General features: G+C 37.5%; 4 protein-coding genes across 4 annotated transcripts; all 4 read right to left on the bottom strand.

Moving 5' to 3' along the window:
• Window positions 1–1,748: 1,748 nt before the first annotated feature.
• LOC135799778 (growth arrest-specific protein 1-like) lies at window positions 1,749–3,280 on the bottom strand. The gene is made up of 3 exons (XM_065312988.1): window positions 3,028–3,280; window positions 2,666–2,919; window positions 1,749–2,614 (listed from the first exon to the last, which is right to left on the bottom strand). The coding sequence occupies exons 2-3, from the start codon at window positions 2,915–2,917 to the stop codon at window positions 2,093–2,095; spliced, it is 774 nt and encodes a 257-aa protein (XP_065169060.1). The 5' UTR covers window positions 2,918–2,919; window positions 3,028–3,280; the 3' UTR covers window positions 1,749–2,092.
• Window positions 3,281–11,008: 7,728 nt separating this feature from the next.
• On the bottom strand, window positions 11,009–13,218 carry LOC135798741 (peptidyl-alpha-hydroxyglycine alpha-amidating lyase 2-like). The gene is made up of 6 exons (XM_065311679.1): window positions 12,779–13,218; window positions 12,441–12,646; window positions 12,075–12,273; window positions 11,625–12,018; window positions 11,446–11,555; window positions 11,009–11,374 (listed from the first exon to the last, which is right to left on the bottom strand). The coding sequence occupies exons 1-6, from the start codon at window positions 12,920–12,922 to the stop codon at window positions 11,261–11,263; spliced, it is 1,167 nt and encodes a 388-aa protein (XP_065167751.1). The 5' UTR covers window positions 12,923–13,218; the 3' UTR covers window positions 11,009–11,260.
• Window positions 13,219–15,055: 1,837 nt separating this feature from the next.
• Window positions 15,056–16,346, bottom strand: LOC135798535 (zinc transporter ZIP3-like). The gene is given in 2 exon segments (XM_065311393.1): window positions 15,056–15,403; window positions 15,406–16,346. Coding segments are annotated over 2 exon segments (1,164 nt in total). The 5' UTR covers window positions 16,325–16,346; the 3' UTR covers window positions 15,056–15,158.
• A 779-nt stretch (window positions 16,347–17,125) lies between these two features.
• On the bottom strand, window positions 17,126–22,085 carry LOC135798436 (trichohyalin-like). The gene is made up of 9 exons (XM_065311286.1): window positions 21,959–22,085; window positions 19,279–19,466; window positions 18,995–19,227; window positions 18,757–18,933; window positions 18,522–18,684; window positions 18,375–18,461; window positions 18,217–18,310; window positions 17,497–18,065; window positions 17,126–17,439 (listed from the first exon to the last, which is right to left on the bottom strand). Exons 2-9 carry the CDS (start codon window positions 19,381–19,383, stop codon window positions 17,236–17,238), a joined length of 1,632 nt encoding a protein of 543 aa, XP_065167358.1. The 5' UTR covers window positions 19,384–19,466; window positions 21,959–22,085; the 3' UTR covers window positions 17,126–17,235.
• Between the last annotated feature and the right edge of the window lie 753 nt (window positions 22,086–22,838).

Below are 22,838 nucleotides of genomic sequence, written 5' to 3'. Positions count from 1 at the left end.
AACATATTTCGAGAGTCGTTACTGGCGAATTACCGATATTATCATTATTAAGATGCAATACGTGACAATTACACTGGTTTCTACTTCCGTGTGTACTCAGCGTGAACGTCGTGCCGCATATTCATTATGAATGCATGGAAAACTGATCGGTGATTAAGCACGCGATGAAAATACAGGAAACCGTTTAATATTAATGAATCATGAAGTTTATAGACGAATAATAAGTGTTTTCTATCGAAAAACAAGATGGCCGTGCGTGAAACATAACCTTTTAGGTTTCCTAGTGTTTATTTTGAGGTTACTTCCGTATTTTAACAATTGACACGTGCGCACGTGACTAAAATTCATTATAAAAGTCAAACAAACAAAATTTGGATAAAAAAAATTTGTAAACTTGATTACTCAATTAAATCCGTGAATGATATGGTAATTTTGTAGTGACTAGACGCGAGGCATACAAAGTTGATAGGAAACCGCTTAATATTAATGAATCATGAAGTTTATAGACGAATAATAAGTGTTTTCTATCGAAAAACAAGATGGCCGTGCATGAAACATAACCTTTTAGGTTTCCTAGTGTTTATTTTGAGGTTACTTCCGTATTTTAACAATTGACACGTGCGCACGTGACTAAACTTCATTTTAAAAGTCAAACAAACAAAAATTTGGAGAAAAAATTTGTAAACTTGATTACTCAATTAAATCCGTGAATGATATGGTAATTTTGTAGCGACTAGACTCGCAGGATACAAAGTTGATAGTTATATTGATATGTTAATCATGAAATATCTTCGCGGGACGCCATTATTTATAGCTGCATTAAAAACCATCTGCTCTCCAGCTCTCTCGAAGAGACGACAATGAACTCGGCCGTAACTTTTATTTTCTCACTTATAGAAAAGCGCAATTCCGTCGAGTTGACTAAAAGTACACGTTGGACGCGGCGCATAGCGAAAGAATGATTCAGAGCGTCACTCGGCCGGAGATCAGCCTTGTGCATCTCACATCTCAGCCTCTTGCATCCGCATAGTAAAAGAGCTTTGGTTGTGTTTGTGAATGTTGGTGTGTTGGCTGGCGAGTCGGTAGTATTACGATTCCGTACGACTGTTACGAGAGCGCCCCCCTAATGCCTCGGGGGCCGCGCTGGGTGGTCCACGGTGTGGCCGCCGTCGTGTGTGGCGCGGGACCCGTCCTCCTCGTGCCTCTTTCCCTCCCGCGACGCGGGATATACTCCTACTGCGCGCGCGCGCAGGGCTTACTCTCTGACTTTGCCACAGAGAGTAAGAAAAAAAAATGACCAACGCGCACGCTTATCACATGCTAACTAATTGCTTCATTTGCGCACACGCAGCGCACTTTCACCCACGACTCGCGCCGGTAACGGTAACATGCTCCACTTTCGAAATCTGTTTTTGAATTTGTATCTCAAATGGCGCTATTATTACTTGCGCAAGATTCGCCGGGCGTTTGAAGACATTGATTAAGGTCCCCGGTCGCCGGCGAAGAGAGCGGCGGAAAACGGACGTATTCATATACCTCCATGGCTCATGGCGCACACCGGTGTGCCTTAATTGGCCTCGGACCACCGTGCGCGCGCGTGCAGACCTCTGGAGCCCTCTTCTCCTCCTCGCGCGCAACACAACAAAACTTTATTGTAACATTCTTTTTGACCGCCGCGCGTACGCCTCCATCAAGGCCGTTTTCTTCGCGCTCAGCTGACAGGACAACAATAATAACGCACATTCACCAATCGTATAAAATTTCTGTTCAAAATAACAAGTACTTATATACATAAAACATATTAGCGACTAAATTTACAAATGTAAATAAATCTACTATCAGCTAGGCATAAATAATTAGTGCGAGTGTTGGCGAATTGTAATCATCAGTCTCTTGTCGCGCGGTCTGTGTGTATATGTGTGAATAAATTGTGTCCGGAAATAAATTAAGAACGCTATAATACAATATCCTGCTAGAATCTGGTGGGCAAGCATTTCTTTGGTTAGAGTTTGTCTTGTCTATGTACATGATATTTAGATGTAGAATTGTTGAAGGTAGGAGGTAGTTGGAGGAAGTCTGTGTGCCCAGTTCGTCACGTAACCCGCCGGTGAAGAATAGCGACACAGATTAAACCCACCAGCATATGATGCACATGACTTAAGTCACAATAACCACCACTACCACCACCGGTTGTTGGCGGTTCTATCTCGAGCTGATGCTGGATGACGTTTGTTTCGGTATTACCAACGGTTACGTCGACCTGGGCCACCTTCTTGTGGAAACACAATCGCGCCATGTTTGCTTGGATAACAGGGCAGTCATAGTCTTCATGACCACTACACTTGCAGGTTTTTAATTTCGCTGCTTTTTCCTGTCTTCGGAGGATATTGATGGAGTTCTGGCATCGATGTGTGCACTTTTTACCATTGAACATTGACTTGCAGTTGCGATGGTAGTACTCCAAGGCGGTGGAGCAAAGTGTGTCAGCTGCGCAGATCCATTGGGCAGCTGTGCAGGACACCACACTACCATTACGATTAGCGTGGGTTACAGAAGGGCGGCAGATCTCCACACGACTTTTTTGTTCCTCGCAGAATTCATCATTGCATTGACACTGAAATTTTTTGAATGAAAATTTGATTTTTTTGTTTTTAAGTTTACTTACGTTCATTAAGTCACGTCCTTCTTCTGTGGATGTAAGGGCTATGAGGGAGTGTAGACATATTTGTGGGCAATGTTGTGTGGGTCCCTGGAGGACCGCGGAACATCCAACCATGTAATTCTGTAGGGCCATTCCGCAACCTTCGCGGTACGCGCATTTCAAACGCGCTTCTTCGCACGGCACCTGCGCACGTGCCTCTAAACCAACTGCGGCATCCACTACCAATGCCACCACGGACATTATGATCCAAAACATACCTGCAAATTATCAGTTTTGTCAAATTTTTGTTGCAGGTAGTCAAAGTCAAGCTCAAACACTACTTAAGTCAAGTTTCTAAATTTAAAAATTTATAAAAATAGACTTACCGCTGAACGGTGTGTGGCGTTTACACTTTCCAAAACTCTCACTCACATTTCCCAAAAGAAAACTTAGAATTGTTCACATTTGAATTAAATTCACTGAATTGTTTTGTTTGTTATGATCACTGTTTGTGTGTATAATCCTTGCGCTTGTGCTCGCGACGCGCCTCCACTGAGCGTGAATAGTCTACTAACCAGAAACCCGAAGCAAACTTAAACGATATGTGCGCGCCTGTCTGAGCAACGTACGGCGTCGCAATGAAGCCGCGCGCGGTGGAAGTCGGGTCGTCGAGATTAAGTTGTGTTGGAAAGAGGCTGACAGCCTGACGAGCGAGAAGGGCGCCCCGCTGGTGGTACAAGTCCAACGGAGACGCGACCACCACACTTCCATTTCAACCATTAAAGTTTCTCTAGTTTATCCTCTTGTGTCTCGTATCCTTCTTCATCCCAACTATACATCAGTGAAACTATCTTTGTTCAATCATGCGACCCGACTATCTTTACGATGTGTGCTTCTTTCGTCTCTCCAAAGCGCGTTTGCTGTTTTTCTATTTATATTTATATTTTTATTTATAGTTTATAACATCCTTTGCGCGCTGGAATTTTAAATCTCATTGCAAACAGGTTGGGTTTCTTTTCATCCGGATTTTAGCCCTTAATTGAGTCATTAAAGCATCTGCAGTTTCAGCGTTGCGCGCGAGATTAGATACAGTTGGTAAAAATCGGCGAGAACGTGCGACATATGGTTTGGAGAGCTTTTATTTTTGCGCCTGGTGAGGACCTTGAGGCGAGGTGGCGACGAAAAGTATCAAATTACTAATTTATTTTGACTTCTGTTTTCTACTCTAATTTTGCGTGAGGAAAAATTTTACAATATCGGTATTGGAAGTTTTTGCTGGTCCGCTGCGCGTCAGAAAATAAATTTACAATATATAATAAATTTATAGCCGTCGAAGAGGTAGTAAAAGTTTCATCGCAAGTCGATGTAGAATTTCAGCTCTCTACCTTTACCTGTACGCGCACATTTAAATGTTATACAGGCTGCTCTGCGACGTAGCATGACGTAAATTACACAGCGGCGTGCCTGGCGCGGTCGGCCGGTCGAAAATTGACGATTGCATCAGCGCCGCCGAAGATCAAAGAGGCCGCCGCCGGCTTAATATAGTTATTAAATGATGAATCCAACGGTGATTACGTTAAATCCGCCCGGCCGGGGAGCATTAACGCTGCGCAGAAGAGCACAGAGAGCTTTTGCGTCCGCACCGCCGCTAGACAACAAGTGATGTGAACTGATAAATCTCAAATATGCAATGTAACTAAATGAAGCCAAGCATGCGTAAAGAGCATAAAATTCTCAAAGGAGAGCATTACTTTTGCTCTGCGTCTTTATAACGACGTGGGGAATAAAAACATAACCAAATTTTGGGGTTTTACGTGGATAGGCAACTGTTTAATCATTTGTAAGTTGGTTATTAAGTCAATTACTCTTGTAAAATGTAGCGGGATCATAAAATTTCTTACAAAAACATAGGTTTTATTCGTTTTTTGAGGTAAAAAACACATTTTTGGATGTATGTTCCCGAATAAAACCAAAATGGCCGAACTGATTTCAATAAAATTTTCAGAGATGATATAGAAAGGTGTTGTTACATCAAAGAACAAAAAATTATAAAAATATTGTGATTTTACAAGGATTGACAACTGTTTAATCATTTGTAAGCAGGTTATAAACTCAATTACTCTTGTAAAAATGCCAGTAAATATTTTTTGAAGTCTAAATATGAATTCTGCGTCGCTCAGTTGTATTCACTTGTGTTTTGTTTAAATGATTTTGTTGTAACGTAACGTGCACCCCAACAAATTAGCTGAAAAATCGTGCTTAAGTTATAGAAATTTGCATTGCAATTTGTGTGTATGTTGGGTTGCATAATTACAACAATATTTCAAATGTTACCATCGATGTCATGTCTTTAAAAAAATATTCTAGCTCATAATTGCTTGAAATGAAAATATTTTTCGTCGTTACACCGAAAAAATTAATATAAACCTATCAAATTGTACATATTTCGTCATTTTACGGATAATTAACTTGTCAGAGGATAATCACGTGTGTGTTGAAGTTTTCTGGTTAATAATAAAAGACTAACACTGGAATTAACACAAATTCCGTCCTGGAATTCGATGAAATCCTTGTGGAAATTAATCGCGCATGAAATATTCACGAAATAAATGACAACTAATTTGCGATAAATTAAATATAACAAGTTGCGGCTCAAATCCGGCGTGCATCTGCATAAATTGCATTTTATCGGATTATTATGCAGGAAAAATGCGCGAGCGCTTTGAAGACTGGTTATGCCACATCGAGCAATGATTTTTGCACGCGGCGGCGACGGCGGCGAGAGAAGCTCCTACCATCTCAGCAGAGACCGACCAACCAGTCTTACGAGCCTCGGCCGATAAATATCTAGTTGAGTTATAATCTCCGGAAAGCATTTGTAACTCGTTCCGCACCTGCCAAGACAGTTCGGTTATATCTTAACTCGTGCCCGCGCCCCGACGGCTCCAGCGCACACAATTAAAACTGAAGATGATGGAGAAGTTCTTCACAATGATCAATTATATAATATGGACGTTTAGAAACATGTGAAAAGAAAAAATCGAAAATTCTGCATCTGCGCTTTTTTTACGGTTTTCAGCCCTTAGAAAACGTGAAAGTTGAGATGTTATTCAGTAAGTAAGGGTTTCCGGAGCGAATAATGCCCTGAGAAGCAACAAAAGACGTGCTTGTGATGCTGGTACCCAACTATTGACAATTAAATAAAATGAAATGTAAAAATCCCACAATGGCAGTACCAGACAAAGCTGACAATGACTAGAATACTCAAGGTCGTGATGGCGTATTGAACCTTCAGTTATACTCAACTACAATTAAATAAAAACTAAAAAAAACTTTTAAAAAATCACGTATCTCTACTAATATTATAAATGCGAAAGTCCTGATGTTTGTTACACTTTAACGCAAAAACTACTTAACCAATCATCATGAAAATTTGTACACATATTCTTAGTGGTCCCCGAATGGTTATAGGCTACTTTTTATTTAATTAAAAAAATTATTTTTAAATAAAATAAAGAAATTGTTTAGCCAATAATACCTCTGCATCTGGCTATTTGACTACTTTAACGCCATCTAGCATTCCAGCAATGAAGCTCAAACCTAAGTACTATAGTACCATCACACTGTATTATCACACTGTATTACCGACAGCTACGTCAACATCAAATCCAATTGACTACACTATGCAGACTGTACACTATACTTCCATAGACTATACTTTCAGCCATTTTAAACTTCCCGCCATTCTACTTCATTGTTACTTCTTCTGTGACTACAGACGCGTACGGAAGCAACTTCATTATTTTAGATATTCGCGAGCGAAGCCGCGGGTTAAAGCTAGTTTAATATAAAGCAAGATGGGTTGCCTACCTATGAGGTTATACTAAGTTTAGGTTATGTTTTTGTATTTTTCCAAGTATTACATACATTTGTGCAAATCGACAGCGATTATACCATGACAATCAAAGAAAAAAACGTATTCACGTGTTGTATTTTATTGTCCGAGCTGTTATTCTTCTTTAACATGTAGCCGACCATAGTCTCTGGCTAGGTGTCGACATTTATCATTAGAAGCTTCTTTTGTGCGACTCGTAGGCGATAGAATTCCAGAAAAAGCCGCTTTCAATGCGTCGTAGGAATAATTCCTCACAAAACCTGACAATTATCGCCCGGAACATTTCACATTATACGCTCAGACGAACAATGTGTTACTATTTCATATCTTCAACGCGCTGACAGCGTTTATTCAGCTTAAAAATAATAAATTTCATCGCTAAAATTTAATCTACACCTACGCAAACAAGAAATAATTGATTCTGTATTCGTCGAACGAGATCTTTTCGTAGAATTTATAATTTTATATCCCGCATCGTTAAAATTAAAATTCAAAGGGCCAGCAGTTCTCGGAGCTGTTCGATTGGTTAATAAGGTGTCGACGAAAACAAGTTTGGCTGTAAATAGAATAGAGATGTATCTGTCAGCGGTTTATGGGCCAATAAGTTAACCGAAGCTGCCGTGCCTATCGAAGACCACTATCTGTGCGGGTCAAGTCAAAATGCCTCTCAATAAATAACCAGAGAGGAAAAATTTTTACTTTTACCTCGGCGTGGCGATGTTTGCTGAAGGAAATGTGTCTTTAACGATGTGAAAAAAAGCAAGCTCGAAAGCTCGGAACGCAAATATTTGCATAACTAATCTTCGTGAGCTTGCTGCGCACGGTGTTTGTTTGTTGTTTGTTGTTTGTGATTGGTACACTAGGCCTGACGAGCGTTTGTTGGATTATTAGATTCTGTTTGCTTGTTATAATCTTACCACTTGCCTACCGAGAGTTCCGTGAGTGTAAACAAAGAGTGCTTTCATGTTCGCTGCGCACATTGTTAACAGAATCGGACTTGAAACGTTGAAAAACCTTTTAAAATTTATTTTTTGCTTTGTTTTTGTGTTTTTATGAGTTTTTAAGTAAAAAATTTAATTTTTATGGTAAAAAATGTTTAATTTTATACATTTGAGGTTAGAATTTGATAAAATTTTTAATTTTTTTGTTAAAGACAACACTGTAAGTCGCTCGTTATATTTTGCCATAACCAATCGATGTGTGAAAGTCTTAAATCATGATATCAAGCATATAAAATCAACAATTCAACGATTTGCACGGTAACTAACTAACGGCGTGAGCATTTGTTTGTTTGGTTGCATAAATGGACGCTATTTAGATCAGCCATGCTGATTGAGAGATCTAAGTTGTTTTCCCATCAGCGGAGAGACGCTGAGACGTTGAAACAGCAACACACGGTAGTTTTACTTTTCGAGCACACATACTCATTATCGTCCGACTCGGAGTCGGAGTCGGAGTGCGACTGTTGAAGAACAGAACGAAGAGAATGGCTGGGTGCGGAGAAAGATGGCGAATAACGAGCGCCAGCCGGACGAGCGCGCAGCGGTGCCCGCCTTTAACAACTTAATTTCAAGCGAAGCCGGAGCCGGAGCCGGGCGATAGATGATGAGGATGACGACGGGATAAAGATGTTTCTGGATTTATCTCCACACCATTACAGCGCAACAAATTATTACGCCGCGGTCAACGTCAAGGCCAACCAACTGATCATTATTTTTAAAGCACAGGAATGTCGAGTGCAGTCAAACAATAACAGATATTTGTGTGGATTGTAAGTGGATAATAATAATAGGTGTGGAAATCATTATTTTAGCTTCTTTTTAGCGAAAAACTCCGTATAACGACGAAAATATTTACATTTCAAGCGAATTATGAGCTAGAATATTTTTTAAAGACATGACATCGATGGTAACATTTGAAATATTGTTGTGGTTATGCAACCCAACATACACACAAATTGCAATGCAAATTTCTATAACTTAAGCACGATTTTTCAGCTAATTTGTTGGGGTGCACGTTACGTTACAACAAAATCATTTAAACAAAACACAAGTGAATACAACTGAGCGACGCAGAATTCATATTTAGACTTCAGGAAATATTTACCGGCATTTTTACAAGAGTAATTGAGTTTTTAACCAGCTTACAAAGATTAAACAGTTGCCAATCCTCGTAAAATCACAATATTTTAATAATTTTTTGTTCTTTGATGTAACAACACCTTCTATAACATCTCTGAAAATTTCATTGAAATCAGTTCGGCCATTTTGGTTTTATTCGGGAACATACATCCAAAAATGTGTTTTTTACCTCAAAAAACGTATAAAACCTATGTTTTTGTATGAAATTTTATGATCCCGCCACATTTGTGCTCCGAGAATTGTTTCACATACGTATTAAAATGAAAATTGGTATGCACGTGACGACTAGAAATAAATCATCAGCGATAAATGGACCCGAATCGAGGCGTTGCAAGTAGACGCGTTTTCAACGCGTCAGTTTCAGTTCGTTCCTCTCGGCGTCGCGCAGCTGTAAAATAAAGGCCTCAGCTACAAGAGACGCTTTACGAATGCATTCGAAGCCGCCACGGCACATCTCAACACACACAAAAACAAAAAACAAAAAACCCGAAGCTTTCCAGGGCTGGCGAACACATGATGAAACTTTTTCAAAGAAAAAACACCACTGCAACATGTGATTTTCAAATTCGCTGTAAATTTATGTCCACTCTACACCTGTCTTTTATTTTTTCAATGTGTAAAAAACATATTAAGATATTATTCCGTGGCGGGCAGTTGGTAAAATATAAGTGCAACTCTGTTGGTTCGCAAGTACAACAGTATGCATGTTGTAAAGTTGACGTTGTTTATTTCCAACAACGTGCACGCTCACCAGCTTATAAATAAGACATTATCTCGGGCCATAAGTGCCCGTGTTTATAGCGAGACGTGAGGTGTTTCAATTTTTTATCCTACTACTTTGAGAATATATTGTGTGCAAGCCGCGAGCGCGCCAAGAACCCTTTCGCAGCATTCGCTGCTCGTGCCTCTTCTTCGTCTTCTGCCTCGATGTGCATACTAATGTTCGCGTCCGCCGCTCGCGCGCGCAGATAGAGTGCTTACGCGAAGAAAGGAAATGTAAGTACGTGGCGATGTTACCACGGTTACCACGGTACAGTCTGACCAAAAGGTCCCGAGCGTGACCGCACGAGGAAAGGAAAAAAGCGAAGATGCGATGATTGCGATGTGCGCCCGCTCTCCTGGTTACTTTTACCATTGTGGCCGTCGATGATGACACGTAATTTGTTTTCTTGTGATGAAGAAATTATTAGATTGTCTGCGGAGGTATTTTTTGCGTGTTTTTTGAAATTACCGATAAATTATCTGTTTTTATGGGTTTGTAAGTTGGGTTTTGGTAAATTCTATGTTTAGAAACTATAATAGTTGCAATTTTATATAAATGGTCCTTATTTTTTGTAAATTAACAGAAAACAGTAAGATTTTCAAGTATTTTGCATAACAATTTAAAATCTTCTTTAAATTCTGCGTAAAATTTTACTTTGATCAAATTTCTACGACTTTTAACAACTGAGTTATTCCACCACAAAGAAATAACTTTAAATTTTCAACAATGGTCCCCACTTTTTCTTGTATTAACAAAAAACCGTGAAACACCCAGTATTCTGCTTAATACATTAGAATCTAATTTAAATTCTGCTTAAAATGATACTTTGATCAAATTTCTACGACTTTTAACAACTGAGTTATTCCACCACAAAGAAATAACTTTAAATTTTCAACAATGGTCCCCACTTTTTCTTGTATTAACAAAAAACCGTGAAACACCCAGTATTCTGCTTAATACATTAGAATCTAATTTAAATTCTGCTTAAAATGATACTTTGATCAAATTTCTACGACTTTTAACAACTGAGTTATACCTCAAATTATTTTTTTCAAAAACGGTCCTCACTTTTCTTAAATTACCAAAAAATCATAAAATACCCAAGTTCTTCGCTGAACAAATAAAAATCTTCTTTAAATTCTGCGTAAAATGATACTTTGATCAAATTTCTACGATTCTTAACGACCGAGTTATTCCACTGCAAAGAAATAACCTCAAATTTTCAAAAACGGTCCCCACTTTTTCTTAAATTACCAAAAATCGTAAAACACCCAGTTTTCTGCTTAATACATTAAAATCTAATTTAAATTCTGCTTAAAATGATACTTTGATCAAATTTCTACGACTTTTAACAACTGAGTTATTCCACTTCAAAGAAATAACCTTAAAATTTCAAAAACGGTCCCACTTTTTCTTAAATTACCAAATAATGGTAAAACACCCAAGTTTTTCGCATAAATCACAAAAATCTTCTTTAAATTCTGCTTAAAATGATACTTTGATCAAATTTCTACGATTTTCCACAACATAGTTATTCACTAACAAAAAAATAACCCTAATGGCCGACATTTGACGAAAGAATAGATTATTTTTATTATTATCGTTTAACTCCTACACAACCACCACCTTTGTGCTCATATATGTTTATATAATTAATTTACACACCAAGTACATTAATGTATATAATAACTATGATACAAATATTGGTTGCTATCTTTTATTTTATAGTTTATTCTGAAATCATACACAATATAACCACTATATGTTTCCAGTTCCTTTTTCCTTTCTTCCCGTTGTGATATCTACGTTGAAACGAGTTCCTAATTCGTGGGTCGAACCAGATCAAACTTCCACACGCGATTCGGTCCAATCTCCACCACATACATCGCTGAATTGTTCGGGCAAATGGCCAACGCGTGCGGATTACCAAAGCCCTAATAATAAAACAAAACAAAACAGAAAACACGTGAGTTTTCACATGCTACCGCATAAATTATCATAATACCTCTTCAGGTGCCCAGTGGTCAACCACGGATTCAGTTTGCGGATCGATTGTGAAGCCTTGTACCGGTAACAATGGCGACGTGGGACCATTCACAGCATATACCAAGTTGCCTAAGAATTAAATAAACACAACCAACTTACATCGACATCTGACGGAGAAGTTTAGAACTAATAATTTACCTCTTGCAGCAACACCGAACACTCTACCCATATCAGGCTGTTGGATGGTCAGGGCCGGCTCACGTTTACCTTGCACACTGTATAATCCGGCCCTGGGACAAGTCACACGCATATTCTCCCTGTCAGCGACACATAACCTATCCATAGACTCAATCAACGCCAACGCATGCGGTACTTGCAGAGATAAAAACTCTGGTGGATTGGGGATGACCCTTAGAAGACCACCAGCTGCGTTATACTTCAATATTCTGTTATTGCAATAACCATCAGCGATGAAAATCTCTCCAGTGTTGGCAACAGCAACGGAAGTAGGTTTACATAGATGGCGCTGGCTGGAACCCGGTTGGAAGGCTTCCCCGAAGGTTAAACTTGGTTGCAATTCACCAGGTCTGAACTAAAATTCATCCAAAAATTAAAAAATTGAAAAAAATGAATTTTAAAGTAAATTACTTTGAAAACTTGATGTAGAGCAACATCTGTCAACCATAGATTATCATGGCGGTCGAGGGTGAGCCCATGAGGCATATAAAATAAATTCGCACCCCATTGACCCAGGACCTTCCCGTCTTTGGGGTCTAGTGTCAAAACAGTCGGTTCTTTAATGGGACCTTTGCTGCCTTGCAAATAATGATGAGATTCATTGAAGGAACTGAAAATAGATTCAGAAATATTATTTAGGTAAATATCAGCCCGGCTAGCTCAGTCGGTATTCGATATTTGCATGAATATGTTAAAATTAATCGATAACAATATGTTATTGTGTATATTATGTTCACCTACGTCACTAAACTAAACTAAAATTAAAATGGCACCTACTATTCGTTCCATACGTGGTCACCCCGATGGAAAATAACAGGCTGTAGATCAGAATTAACCGACACTCCGGATACCTGCCCGATTTTCAACGGTGTGAGTGGCCAGTTCTTCACTACCCGTGGCCTGTCTGGTTTGATATCATGATCATCATCGGTGCTGCTTTCATCCACATCCGATTGGTCCCCATTTCCATGTCCATGTACCTGCTGCAGATGTATATTTGGTTGCATATAGTAACATCTTACATTTATCTCTTTTTCTTTAAATTCCGTTCAAGATGTTCAAGACATGAATTACTCTACAGTTACATTAATAGCGAGCTGTGTGGTGTGATTTACCTGCACATTGGTGGATGCTAGTGATAACAACTGGCGCACTTCATCAAGAAGTTCTTGTCCGGCGTAGTCCTGCGGAAACGCGGCTGATAAATTCGCGCTGAGTGCCAACACGAGCGCGAATCCTGCCAAACAGGACGTCGCCATCGTTCTGTTGTTGGTACTGTGTTTCTAATCGATAAACGCGAGCTTCGTTGGTGAGTCGCGAGCGTGTGATAACACAGCGCGCATGCACGACGCGCGCGACGTGCGAATACTTTTAATCTGTTTGACTACGATGGATTAATATTAATATGATGGCGTGATTCACACCATTCACACACCGGTAATATTTGTGTGCGCGCGGATGGTTTTTACGAAGGCCATGCACTGATACCTGCAAGCAGAGCATGAGAGCACTCGCCGGAGTCAACGGAACGAGTTCAACTGTTCAACTGTGTTCAACTGCTCGCCGCTCTTCAGCATTCTGCGTTTCTGGCTTGACTACTGTTGCATGCACATTGTTAGTTCGCTAAACAACACGGAGGCTATTGTATCCATTGTTTTCTATTCGCTAAATGTCGAATTAGTTGAATTATGCGCATAAAAACAAAGAATGTGGGTTTCGGTCGAATTAATTTATTAAATACACTAAAAAGTAACAGTTGACATTTAAAATGCGTCGCTTTCAACACCAAATTAAACTTTTGTGAAGGTTCATGTTTCGTTTTACATATTGCGCTGTACGTTTACTTTAAATTACCACACGGGTAATGAGAAGATGAGATTACTTTCAGTTTTACTCGCTTTCGACATTTGTATGCATCATAATAATGGAATAGTAATGTTTGTTGTAAGTTATGAATAATAATGAAGTTTGTTTTACACAAAACGCAAAATTTATAAAAAAAATTGTTTTTAAAAGAAAATTTAATATTTACTACTCATTTTAACTAAAATATTAGTTTATTAATAATAAAAACTAATAAAAATAAAGTTTCTTGCTCTAAATACATAAATATTCGCGTTAAATAAACAAAAATTAAAAAAATTCAAAAGTGCGCACTTTCCAGTTCATTATTACACCGACAGAGGGCGCTGCATGTACCGTACAGCATAAAATTCATTATTATCTTTACTCGTGCGAATAAACACTGATAAAAACAATCTCTACACCCAAAAGATAAATCTGTGGTTTATAAACAACAAAACAAACATGAATAAACGTGTTTGTAACCAAATAAACGCCTATATTCTTATAATTATTTTATAATACATGTTTTAACTAATATCACAAGAATTGATTGAATTTAATGCATATAATAAGAACAACCTCATAACGTTTATCAATAAACATGTTTTCTTTGCTTGGTTCTAATAATTAACATGGTTAAAATTGACTGGCAGTCAAATTCACGTAAATAAATTTGTTTCTATCGCAAAACACGCTAAATTTAAGTGGCAGTAGCCTCTTGTAGTCCTGGCTGTGTCCAAATGTAACCGGTCGCTGTCATGGAACAGAATGCGTTGTAATATCGTCCTGGCGCACGGCAAAATGACCATGCCGGACATTTACAACGAAACAAACTCTGGAATTCCTCCTTGCACACTTCATTCCACCAGCAAGTCCTCTAAAAGTTAAATATTTAATTGTTTTCAATAAAATTTATTGTATTTATTTACTTACTTCAGTAAGATATCCTTTTACTGAAGGATCTGCAAAGCTGCGTCTTGTTAACGAGCGTCCCAGCGTCGTGTCGCTTGCGATGAGGATAACAATCAACTAAAATTATTTATTGTAAATTTTTTTGTGTGAAAATTCTTAGAAATCAACTCGCCTTCAACAAAACCATTCGATGCTTGTTGGTTTCCATCACAGCGGTTTGACAAAACACGCTATTGATTTTCCGGTGGTGAATTTAGAATCAACTGAGTGACAGTTACGGTGAGAAACATTATCAGCGCTCCATCTGTTGATCGAACAATCGTAAAGTTGCGGCAAATTATGTAATTGCGAAAGGCGCGTAATGTTAATTTCCATGCACGCAAGCGAACAATTTTGTTCCGAAATCAATTTAGTGCTTTATTTGAAGTCGTATGAAGGCGTATGAAGGCCAAGGTTAATTGCGAAAACGCAAAAGGTGAATTATGCTGCCATTTTTATCTGATCAGCATAAAATGGATGACGAGGGGAAAAGAAAACAAAAAAATGCAAAAAAGCACGGAAAAGAATTTATATTTCTTAGAATTGAATAATCAATCAAATAAATGAGGTTTTCTTAGTAATTTCTCAAAGAAAAGTCCTTGAATAATTATTTATTGATTAAATACGATCACTTTTCCTACATTTTATGTTAATATAAAAATATTTGCACATTTCAACTAGTATCTATTTATATCACGTCTAATAATACATTTCGAAGCATTCTAGACATGCCATCAAGCAAAAGCCCAAAATAATCGACGCGGCCCTTCGCAGTCGATAAACCCTTCGCGCTTTCTCGCGATTTAACACCTCGAAGAACGTAATATAGGTTATCGTACCAGCCGACAACCCTTCAAGGATCACCACCGCAACCGTCTTCACTTTACTCTCGGTATTCGTACCCAAGGTCGCCGCGGTACCCAACAACACACCCACAGGACACACGATGGAAGAATCAATACATGTATGACGATGATCTTCAGTTTTGCATTCGCTAAAATCAACTCGAGACTGATCACGAAGAGAATCGTCGCTGAATGAATCGATACGGCTATAAATAGGTACCAAATGTTTCCAATAGATGACTGCAGACCAATTGCAAGTCCTTCAAAAAATCCATGCAAGGATAATGCAAGAACAATTAAAATTCCACGAATGATTTGCTGGTGCGTCAACGCTTTGCTTTTCATCAGCTTGTCGAGCTCGGCAACTTGTGATACTTCTTCTGTGTCTGCCATTTCGTCGACTTTCATCTGCTCTTCAGTCTCGTTTTGTTTCTCGTCGGTGATATTCTGACTCTCTGGATCTGGTTCGGTGTTATCAGGGCTTGAAGTTGGACTCGGTAAGTCTACACCTTCATCTTGACACTCTTCTTCTTTATCCAAATCGAGTACTTCAGGCGTTACTTTATTCGAAGCCGCTGAAACCTGTGTAATTTTAAACGCGCTCTGCGTGGTTGCACTCGGTTTGTTTTTGTTTTTTCTGTGACATATCTCCTCGTCGGTTACTTGCGAGACGAAATAATGCGCGATTTCTTCGATGAAATACACGAGGAAGAAACCAATTGATACTACTAACTGCGAGAATGGATAATGTGTCTGAATGTATCCATACTTTTTCAATTCAACTGTAGATTCGTAAACTTCGGGCATCATATGTAGAAAACACGTTGCAAAAATCACACCGCCACCGAACGCTTGAAATAAAGCAAGGCAACAGTGGAGTTTTTGTTGGCGCGACTTTTTCTCATCGTCACCGATGGGGATTTTAAGAAACCGACATAATTTTATTGGGAGTAAACCGAAGAGAACTCTCGAGAGACCGAATAATACCGCTACTAGTATTTTCGTGTCGGTTAGATTCATTTTTAGTGATCGCGTGCTTAGGGGTGACTGAAGTAAACTAAATGTCAGCGTGCAGCTTAGGTCGTAGAAAACCAATTCCCAGGGCAATAGTACTAGAGCACATGCGCTTCATTAACATCGGTAATATTCTAGATATCTAAATATGTATTTGCATACGTGTGTCGGGGACGTGTTGGTCTTTAATAAAAAACTTCGCAATCAATTATTCAACTTATTACCTTCTGACCGGTATTGTATCGATTGGGAACTTCATATAAACGCGATGATGTTTAGATAAAATGATTTTTGTTATTCTATGGCTGATAATTTGTCAATCAATTAGATAAACATTATTATTATCTTTTATTATTAGTATTATTTAACTACGAGGTAATTATTAAGGGAATATCGATTGTATTACCGTCATTCTTTAGATTAATTATTTAGTTTTAATTGAGGTGTATTCTCAATGTCACTGAGTAACATTCTGCATGTATTATGTATTTTCTAAGTCACCTAATCATCAGCTAGGAAGTTTCTTCCTGAATAAATTATTGCTATAATTTAGGTCATTGTAACTCAGTCATTTAAAAAGTTAGAAGTTTGAGTAAAGTATCATTGGATAGGAATTTATTGAAGAATAAACTTGCTAAGTTTGAGGTTATGAAATTTGTAGTTTTTGCGTAGTTGCCAAAAGAGTGCAGCACTGATTTTTCGCGTAAAATGAACTAAAATTAGCGATAACTCAGGAACTAAAAAAGATACAGAGTTGATTTTTGCTTTAGAATGTAGATAATAACTTATTCTATAAGATTAATAACATTTAAATTTTCAAAATATTTTTATTAAGCCGTAAATGATCAAAAACCATCAAAAATTTATATTTTCACACAAAATTCAATCATTTCACAAAGTGTATATGAGTTTTAATATCAAAAGTTACTTTTATTTGTTTTAATTTTATTTTGAGCTGAATCATCACACTTGCAGTCATATTCCGTCAAAGCTTGACGGAATGGATGCTCCAGCGGCGTTGCAATATTTTCTTTAATTAATTCCTGCACCAAAGCTTCCAGTTTCCTTTCATCTTCAAGTCCCTGTTGAAGCCGTCGCTCTGCTTCTTCCATTTCACGTTTCTAAATCATTAAATGATCAATTAAATCACAAACATTATTGACACAATATTTATTTACCTTGAGCGTATAATTATATTCAATCTGTTGATTCAAGTCATTCCTATACTGCTTCACAGTCATCTGTCGAATCTTTTCGGCTTCATCATGCAACCTCTTATTAGTTTCAAAGATGTCTCTCATCATTTCATTCTCGACCTTTTTAAATTCCAATTCCTTTTCGGCTTTCTGGCGATTTGCACGTACTTGCTCCGCACGTTCACGCATTACCTCCTCGATTAACTTCTTACGTCCCAGTTTATATTTGCATATAGTTTCGTCTTGTTTAGATTGCGCGGCGCGTTGAAATTCGTTGATGAGTTGATTCAATTCGTCTTCTTCTTGCTTACGCTGTTGACGCAAATGTTCAAGATGGTGCTTATAGACTTCTGTTTCTTTCTGCAAGCGACCTTTATTATCGACAATCTTGTCTTTCTCACGCTGAAGCTCCAGCAGTGATAGTTTAGCGAAAGCATTATCCAGCGCAATTTCTTCTTTTTTACGTTGATCCATAAATTGTTTTTGGAAATTTATTTGACGTTTGAGATCTTCTGCAGCCTGAATACGTTTATCTATTTTACGCTGCATTTCTACAATGAAAACACGCGTGTTAATACATTACTAGCGCCCTCTGGTGTGAACTAGGCGAAGTTTTTATAAATTTTACTCAAATAACCTCTAATATTGAAGTAAAAATATTAAAATAAACAAAAATATAGTTTATATGCGTAAAATGATTACCATCTCGTTCTTGTTGATTTTGTATGGCTAACATCCTCTGCGCCTCTTCGAAATTGGCACGTTCCAGTTCACGGTTCATTTCATTGCAGTGTTTCTACAAATAAACACACACAGACAATACGCGAAATAATTCGTTATGCAAACTTTTGAAAGTATACCTTCGCACGAATTTGCATCGTTAAAATATCCATGTCCTTCTTACAACGATTGTACTTGATGATAGCTTCCTGCACTTCTCTTTCCATCTGGAAATTTGTTACAATTCATAATTATTTCAAATTATACGTAATTCTAACCAAACTTACAAACGCCTCGTCTTGTTTCTTCAACAGATTATCCCACATCCGGTTGATTTCCGTTTCGGACTGTCGACGCGCTTCGTTCTCGCGCATTTGTTGCAGTTGACAAAGTTTGCTCTCCTCAGTCCACTTACGTGTAAGGAACGGACGCAATTCGACGCATCGCTGACTAAACAATACGAAAATAAAAGAACACTGACTTCATTAAACAAATTAAATCCGGTGAGTTTGGTAAATTAACCTGTATTGTTGGATGCGTTTCTGTTTGACGATCTCGAGTCGCTCGGCTTCCTTCGCTGCTTTCAACGCTTCGGAACGCTGCATCATGTCAGCGTATTTACTCTCGTCGACGCGTTGAGCTTTGTCGATCGTGTCGCGGACGTACGTCTGTTCTTCATCCGCCATTATGTTTCGTAACCTATACGATTCGAATGTAATCTAGATTTTGTTTTCATTTAAACTAATGATTAATCTTTTACCTTTCGCGACGCTGCTCTAATGCGTCTTGATAGCCTTGAATCTTCGCTTTGAGTTTCGTTTGAATACGATCGCGCAATTGTTGGCGCACGAGGAATTCTTCATGTTGTGCAAATGATTTCGCATGTTGAGATTCTTGTGCGAACTTTATGGTTGCGAGTCGATATGCGTTCTCATCATGCTTACGATATTGCATCCATCTTTCGGAATAATTTGTATTCGGTGTTCTTGCATGCTAAATATTCGAATTTTAGGTTAGGAAAAATTTGGTAATAGACATACGTACATGGGCGTAATTATTATTTAAATGTGGCATTGCTATGTCCATCATGTTTGGTGGTGGTTTTGTTAGCGTGTTCATCCCTTTCGGTGATTTTATTTCTTGAAACATTTTGGTAAATGTAAAGTAAAGTGAAAAATATTGGAGTATAAAGGTATTATTGTCACAGTTGTCGGTTGTGAACTGAAGTTTTACTACAATATAATAAGGTTGCCTCGGATATTCAATTAATTTATTGATTAAACATGTGTTTGATACACACATATAAAAATGGTACTGCCAGGTACACAAAAGTAGTCTCTTTATAACGACAAACTTAGTAAAACGAAGAAATATGTGCAAACTAGCTTTAACCCGCGGCTTCGCTCGCGAATATCTAAAATAATGAAGTTGCATCCGTACGCGTCTGTAGTCACAGAAGAAGTAACAATGAAGTAGAATGGCGGGAAGTTTAAAATGGCTGAAAGTATAGTCTATGGAAGTATAGTGTACAGTCTCCATAGTGTAGTCAATTGGATTTGATGTTGACGTAGCTGTCGGTAATACAGTGTGATAATACAGTGTGATGGTACTATAGTACTTAGGTTTGAGCTTCATTGCTGGAATGCTAGATGGCGTTAAAGTAGTCAAATAGCCAGATGCAGAGGTATTATTGGCTAAACAATTTCTTTATTTTATTTAAAAAATAATTTTTTTTATTAAATAAAAAGTAGCCTATAACCATTCGGGGACCACTAAGAATATGTGTACAAATTTTCACGATGATCGGTTAAGTAGTTTTTGCGTGAAAGTGTAACAAACATCAGGACTTTCGCATTTATAATATTAGTAGGGATTAGTTGGTTTATATTAATTTCTTTTGGGTAACGACGAAAAATATTTTCATTTCAAGCAATTATGAGCTAGAATATTTTTTTAAAGACATGACATTGATGGTAACATTTGAAATATTGTTGTGGTTATGCAACCCAACATACACACAAATTGCAATGCAAATTTCTATAACTTAAGCACGATTTTTCAGCTAATTTGTTGGGGCGCACGTTACGTTACAACAAAATCATTTAAACAAAACACAAGTGAATACAACTGAGCGACGCGGAATTCATATTTAGACTTCAGGAAATATTTACCGGCATTTTTACAATAGTAATTGAGTTTATAACCAGTTTACAAAGATTAAACAGTTGCCTATCCACGTAAAATCCCAAAATTAGGTTATGTATAGTACTGGTTTTAAAATGTTTGCACTGTAGAATATTACGCAAGTATAATTATGCACTTGGCACATAATTACGTACAAACTGTCTATTTATCCGTAAAATCTATTTGTTTTAAACTATTCACAATCCACGCGGAGAATTTCACCAATTTGCACCGCTCACCTGTGTTGCTGCCGACCTGCTGTTTAATTAAGTTTCAACAAACACTTAAATCACGTGTGTTGCGATGGCTGCGAAGATGCCACCGACTATATTGTCTCGCTTGTCTGTTCTATGATATAATTTCGGCTCGTAACACATTCGCAACCCACAAAAACTAAAAACTAAAATATTTGCTTGTACAATATATTGTACATCCCATAATCAAATGAAAACGCACTTGATTCTTTTGATTATGTTTAATAACCAGCCTTGAACTTGGACTTAATTCCGATTCTCATTCGGCGGTAATCAATCTTGTTTGAAACAAAGTTTCGGGTGGTCATAGAGTTTTTGTTTCGAAGAAATCTCTTAATCCGTCATCCATCCGTCAAACGCAATAATTTCGACGCATGTTGCATGTAATGACATCGCTCGCAGCCGCCCGCAATGCGAGTTAATTAAAACATACTGACATGCGATCCAATATCGTGTGCGCACGTCATTTTTCATCATGTTAAACGCGCTATAATTAAAACGTAATTATTCTATACCTACGTGCGCAGCAATTTCAATTTCAAATTTTCAATTAACTCGTCATCAAACTGATAACATCTCGGAAAGGAAAAATGTTTATTTAGCGTCTTGTCGAACACGAAATTTTTAATCGTAATTAGTTTTCTCACTTGAACTGATTACAATCAACATAACAACCAAATTATAGTTAATTACCTACAAGATTCATACTTCCTTTCATTATATTCTTATTATGGGTGGAATTTCAATCAAATATCTTATATTTTTGGTTGTTTTGTATCAAATGATTGTACAATCAATTGACAATCATCCAAAAAAATATATTTCTTAAAATTTTGTTTATATAATCTTTAAATACTAATTTTATAAAATTAAGTATGTAATGATTGAGTGATTGTACAATCATTCATCAATCAAAAATTATTTCTAAATGTTTTTGTGTTTATTTGTGTTTAAAATCATATTTACTGATTTTTTCCTAATAATTAAGTAATGCTTGCACAATATATGCGCAATAATTTCCAATTTGATTCGTTAGTATTAAAATGGTTAACTATGACAATTGCGGTTTTAGTTCATCTCTTTAGCAACTGCTTGTTCTGCTTTAAATATCAATCATTTGGTAATCGTAGCATTTCGGAATACATAATTTCTTCATCACTAAACACACGCTAGCAACTGATTGAGGGAATGATTGACGACAACGCGAAATTAAGCGCAGCTAATCCTTTTACGAATCGAGTATCAACTTGTCATCTATCAAATCAAGCAATTTATGTTATAATTACCTCCCAGAGATAAAATAAGTGTAAATAAAGTACTGATTCGCCTGCTGGTGCAATCCACAAGACACGTAATCAAGTGGATTGTGGATAGTGGAGTAGCGAGACGAGTAGTGAGCTAAAATCACAATTGTGCCACTTTGAAGCAACCAGCAGCCGGCAATATCGTAATAAAAGTGAAACGAGAGGATGATGGTGATGGCGACGCACGCCACACACACACACACACACACGTGTATAATACTCGTACATTCATTCCGCGAGTCTCTTGTAACTGGAGTTAAGTGCACAGTTGCGCTTCAACTAAATCAAGCTAAATGCTAGTTGCGATTCGGATGGCACGCACCGTCTGGCGTAATGCGAAACATCGATTGCGGCTAAATGCGGAGCAGGAAAAAAATCACACGCTCATTTTGTAATTTGTTTGTGTGCATTTGTCTCATCGCAATTAATAAAATTATTATGCGCTCTCGTTTTGCGTGTGGAGCAAGAGAACGCTTCATTAAATGCTCATTTCGTATGTTGGTGGAATATCTTCATACTTATTGCTAATTACAATTACTTATTTCAAAGAGAACCTCATTTTTTATGCAACCAATCATACATTCGTGCAATACGCATAATATTGTGCTTTGTATTGCAATTTTAAAATTATTTTGCAACGTATTTAGTGGATAAATGAGTTTTTATTGATTGTACAATCAATTTGTGCAATTATTGCTTATTTATTAAAGAAAATAGTTGTAAAATATGGTTTTTATGGTTATAACCTTTTAAACTTAATTTAATTGTTAGTCAAATGATTGTACAATCATTTGATTATATTTATAATAATTATTTTGATTGTACAATTAATTTTTGCATTCTTTACTTAATTAAAATCGGT

The sequence above is a fragment of the Atheta coriaria genome, unplaced genomic scaffold (genome assembly GCF_025399875.1).
Source record: "Atheta coriaria isolate IRGN ID8LTWV9N9 unplaced genomic scaffold, Caltech_Dcor_3.1 hic_scaffold_9_pilon, whole genome shotgun sequence".
Classification (NCBI taxonomy): domain Eukaryota; kingdom Metazoa; phylum Arthropoda; class Insecta; order Coleoptera; family Staphylinidae; genus Dalotia; species Dalotia coriaria.
This window is presented reverse-complemented; position numbering and strand designations above follow the sequence as displayed.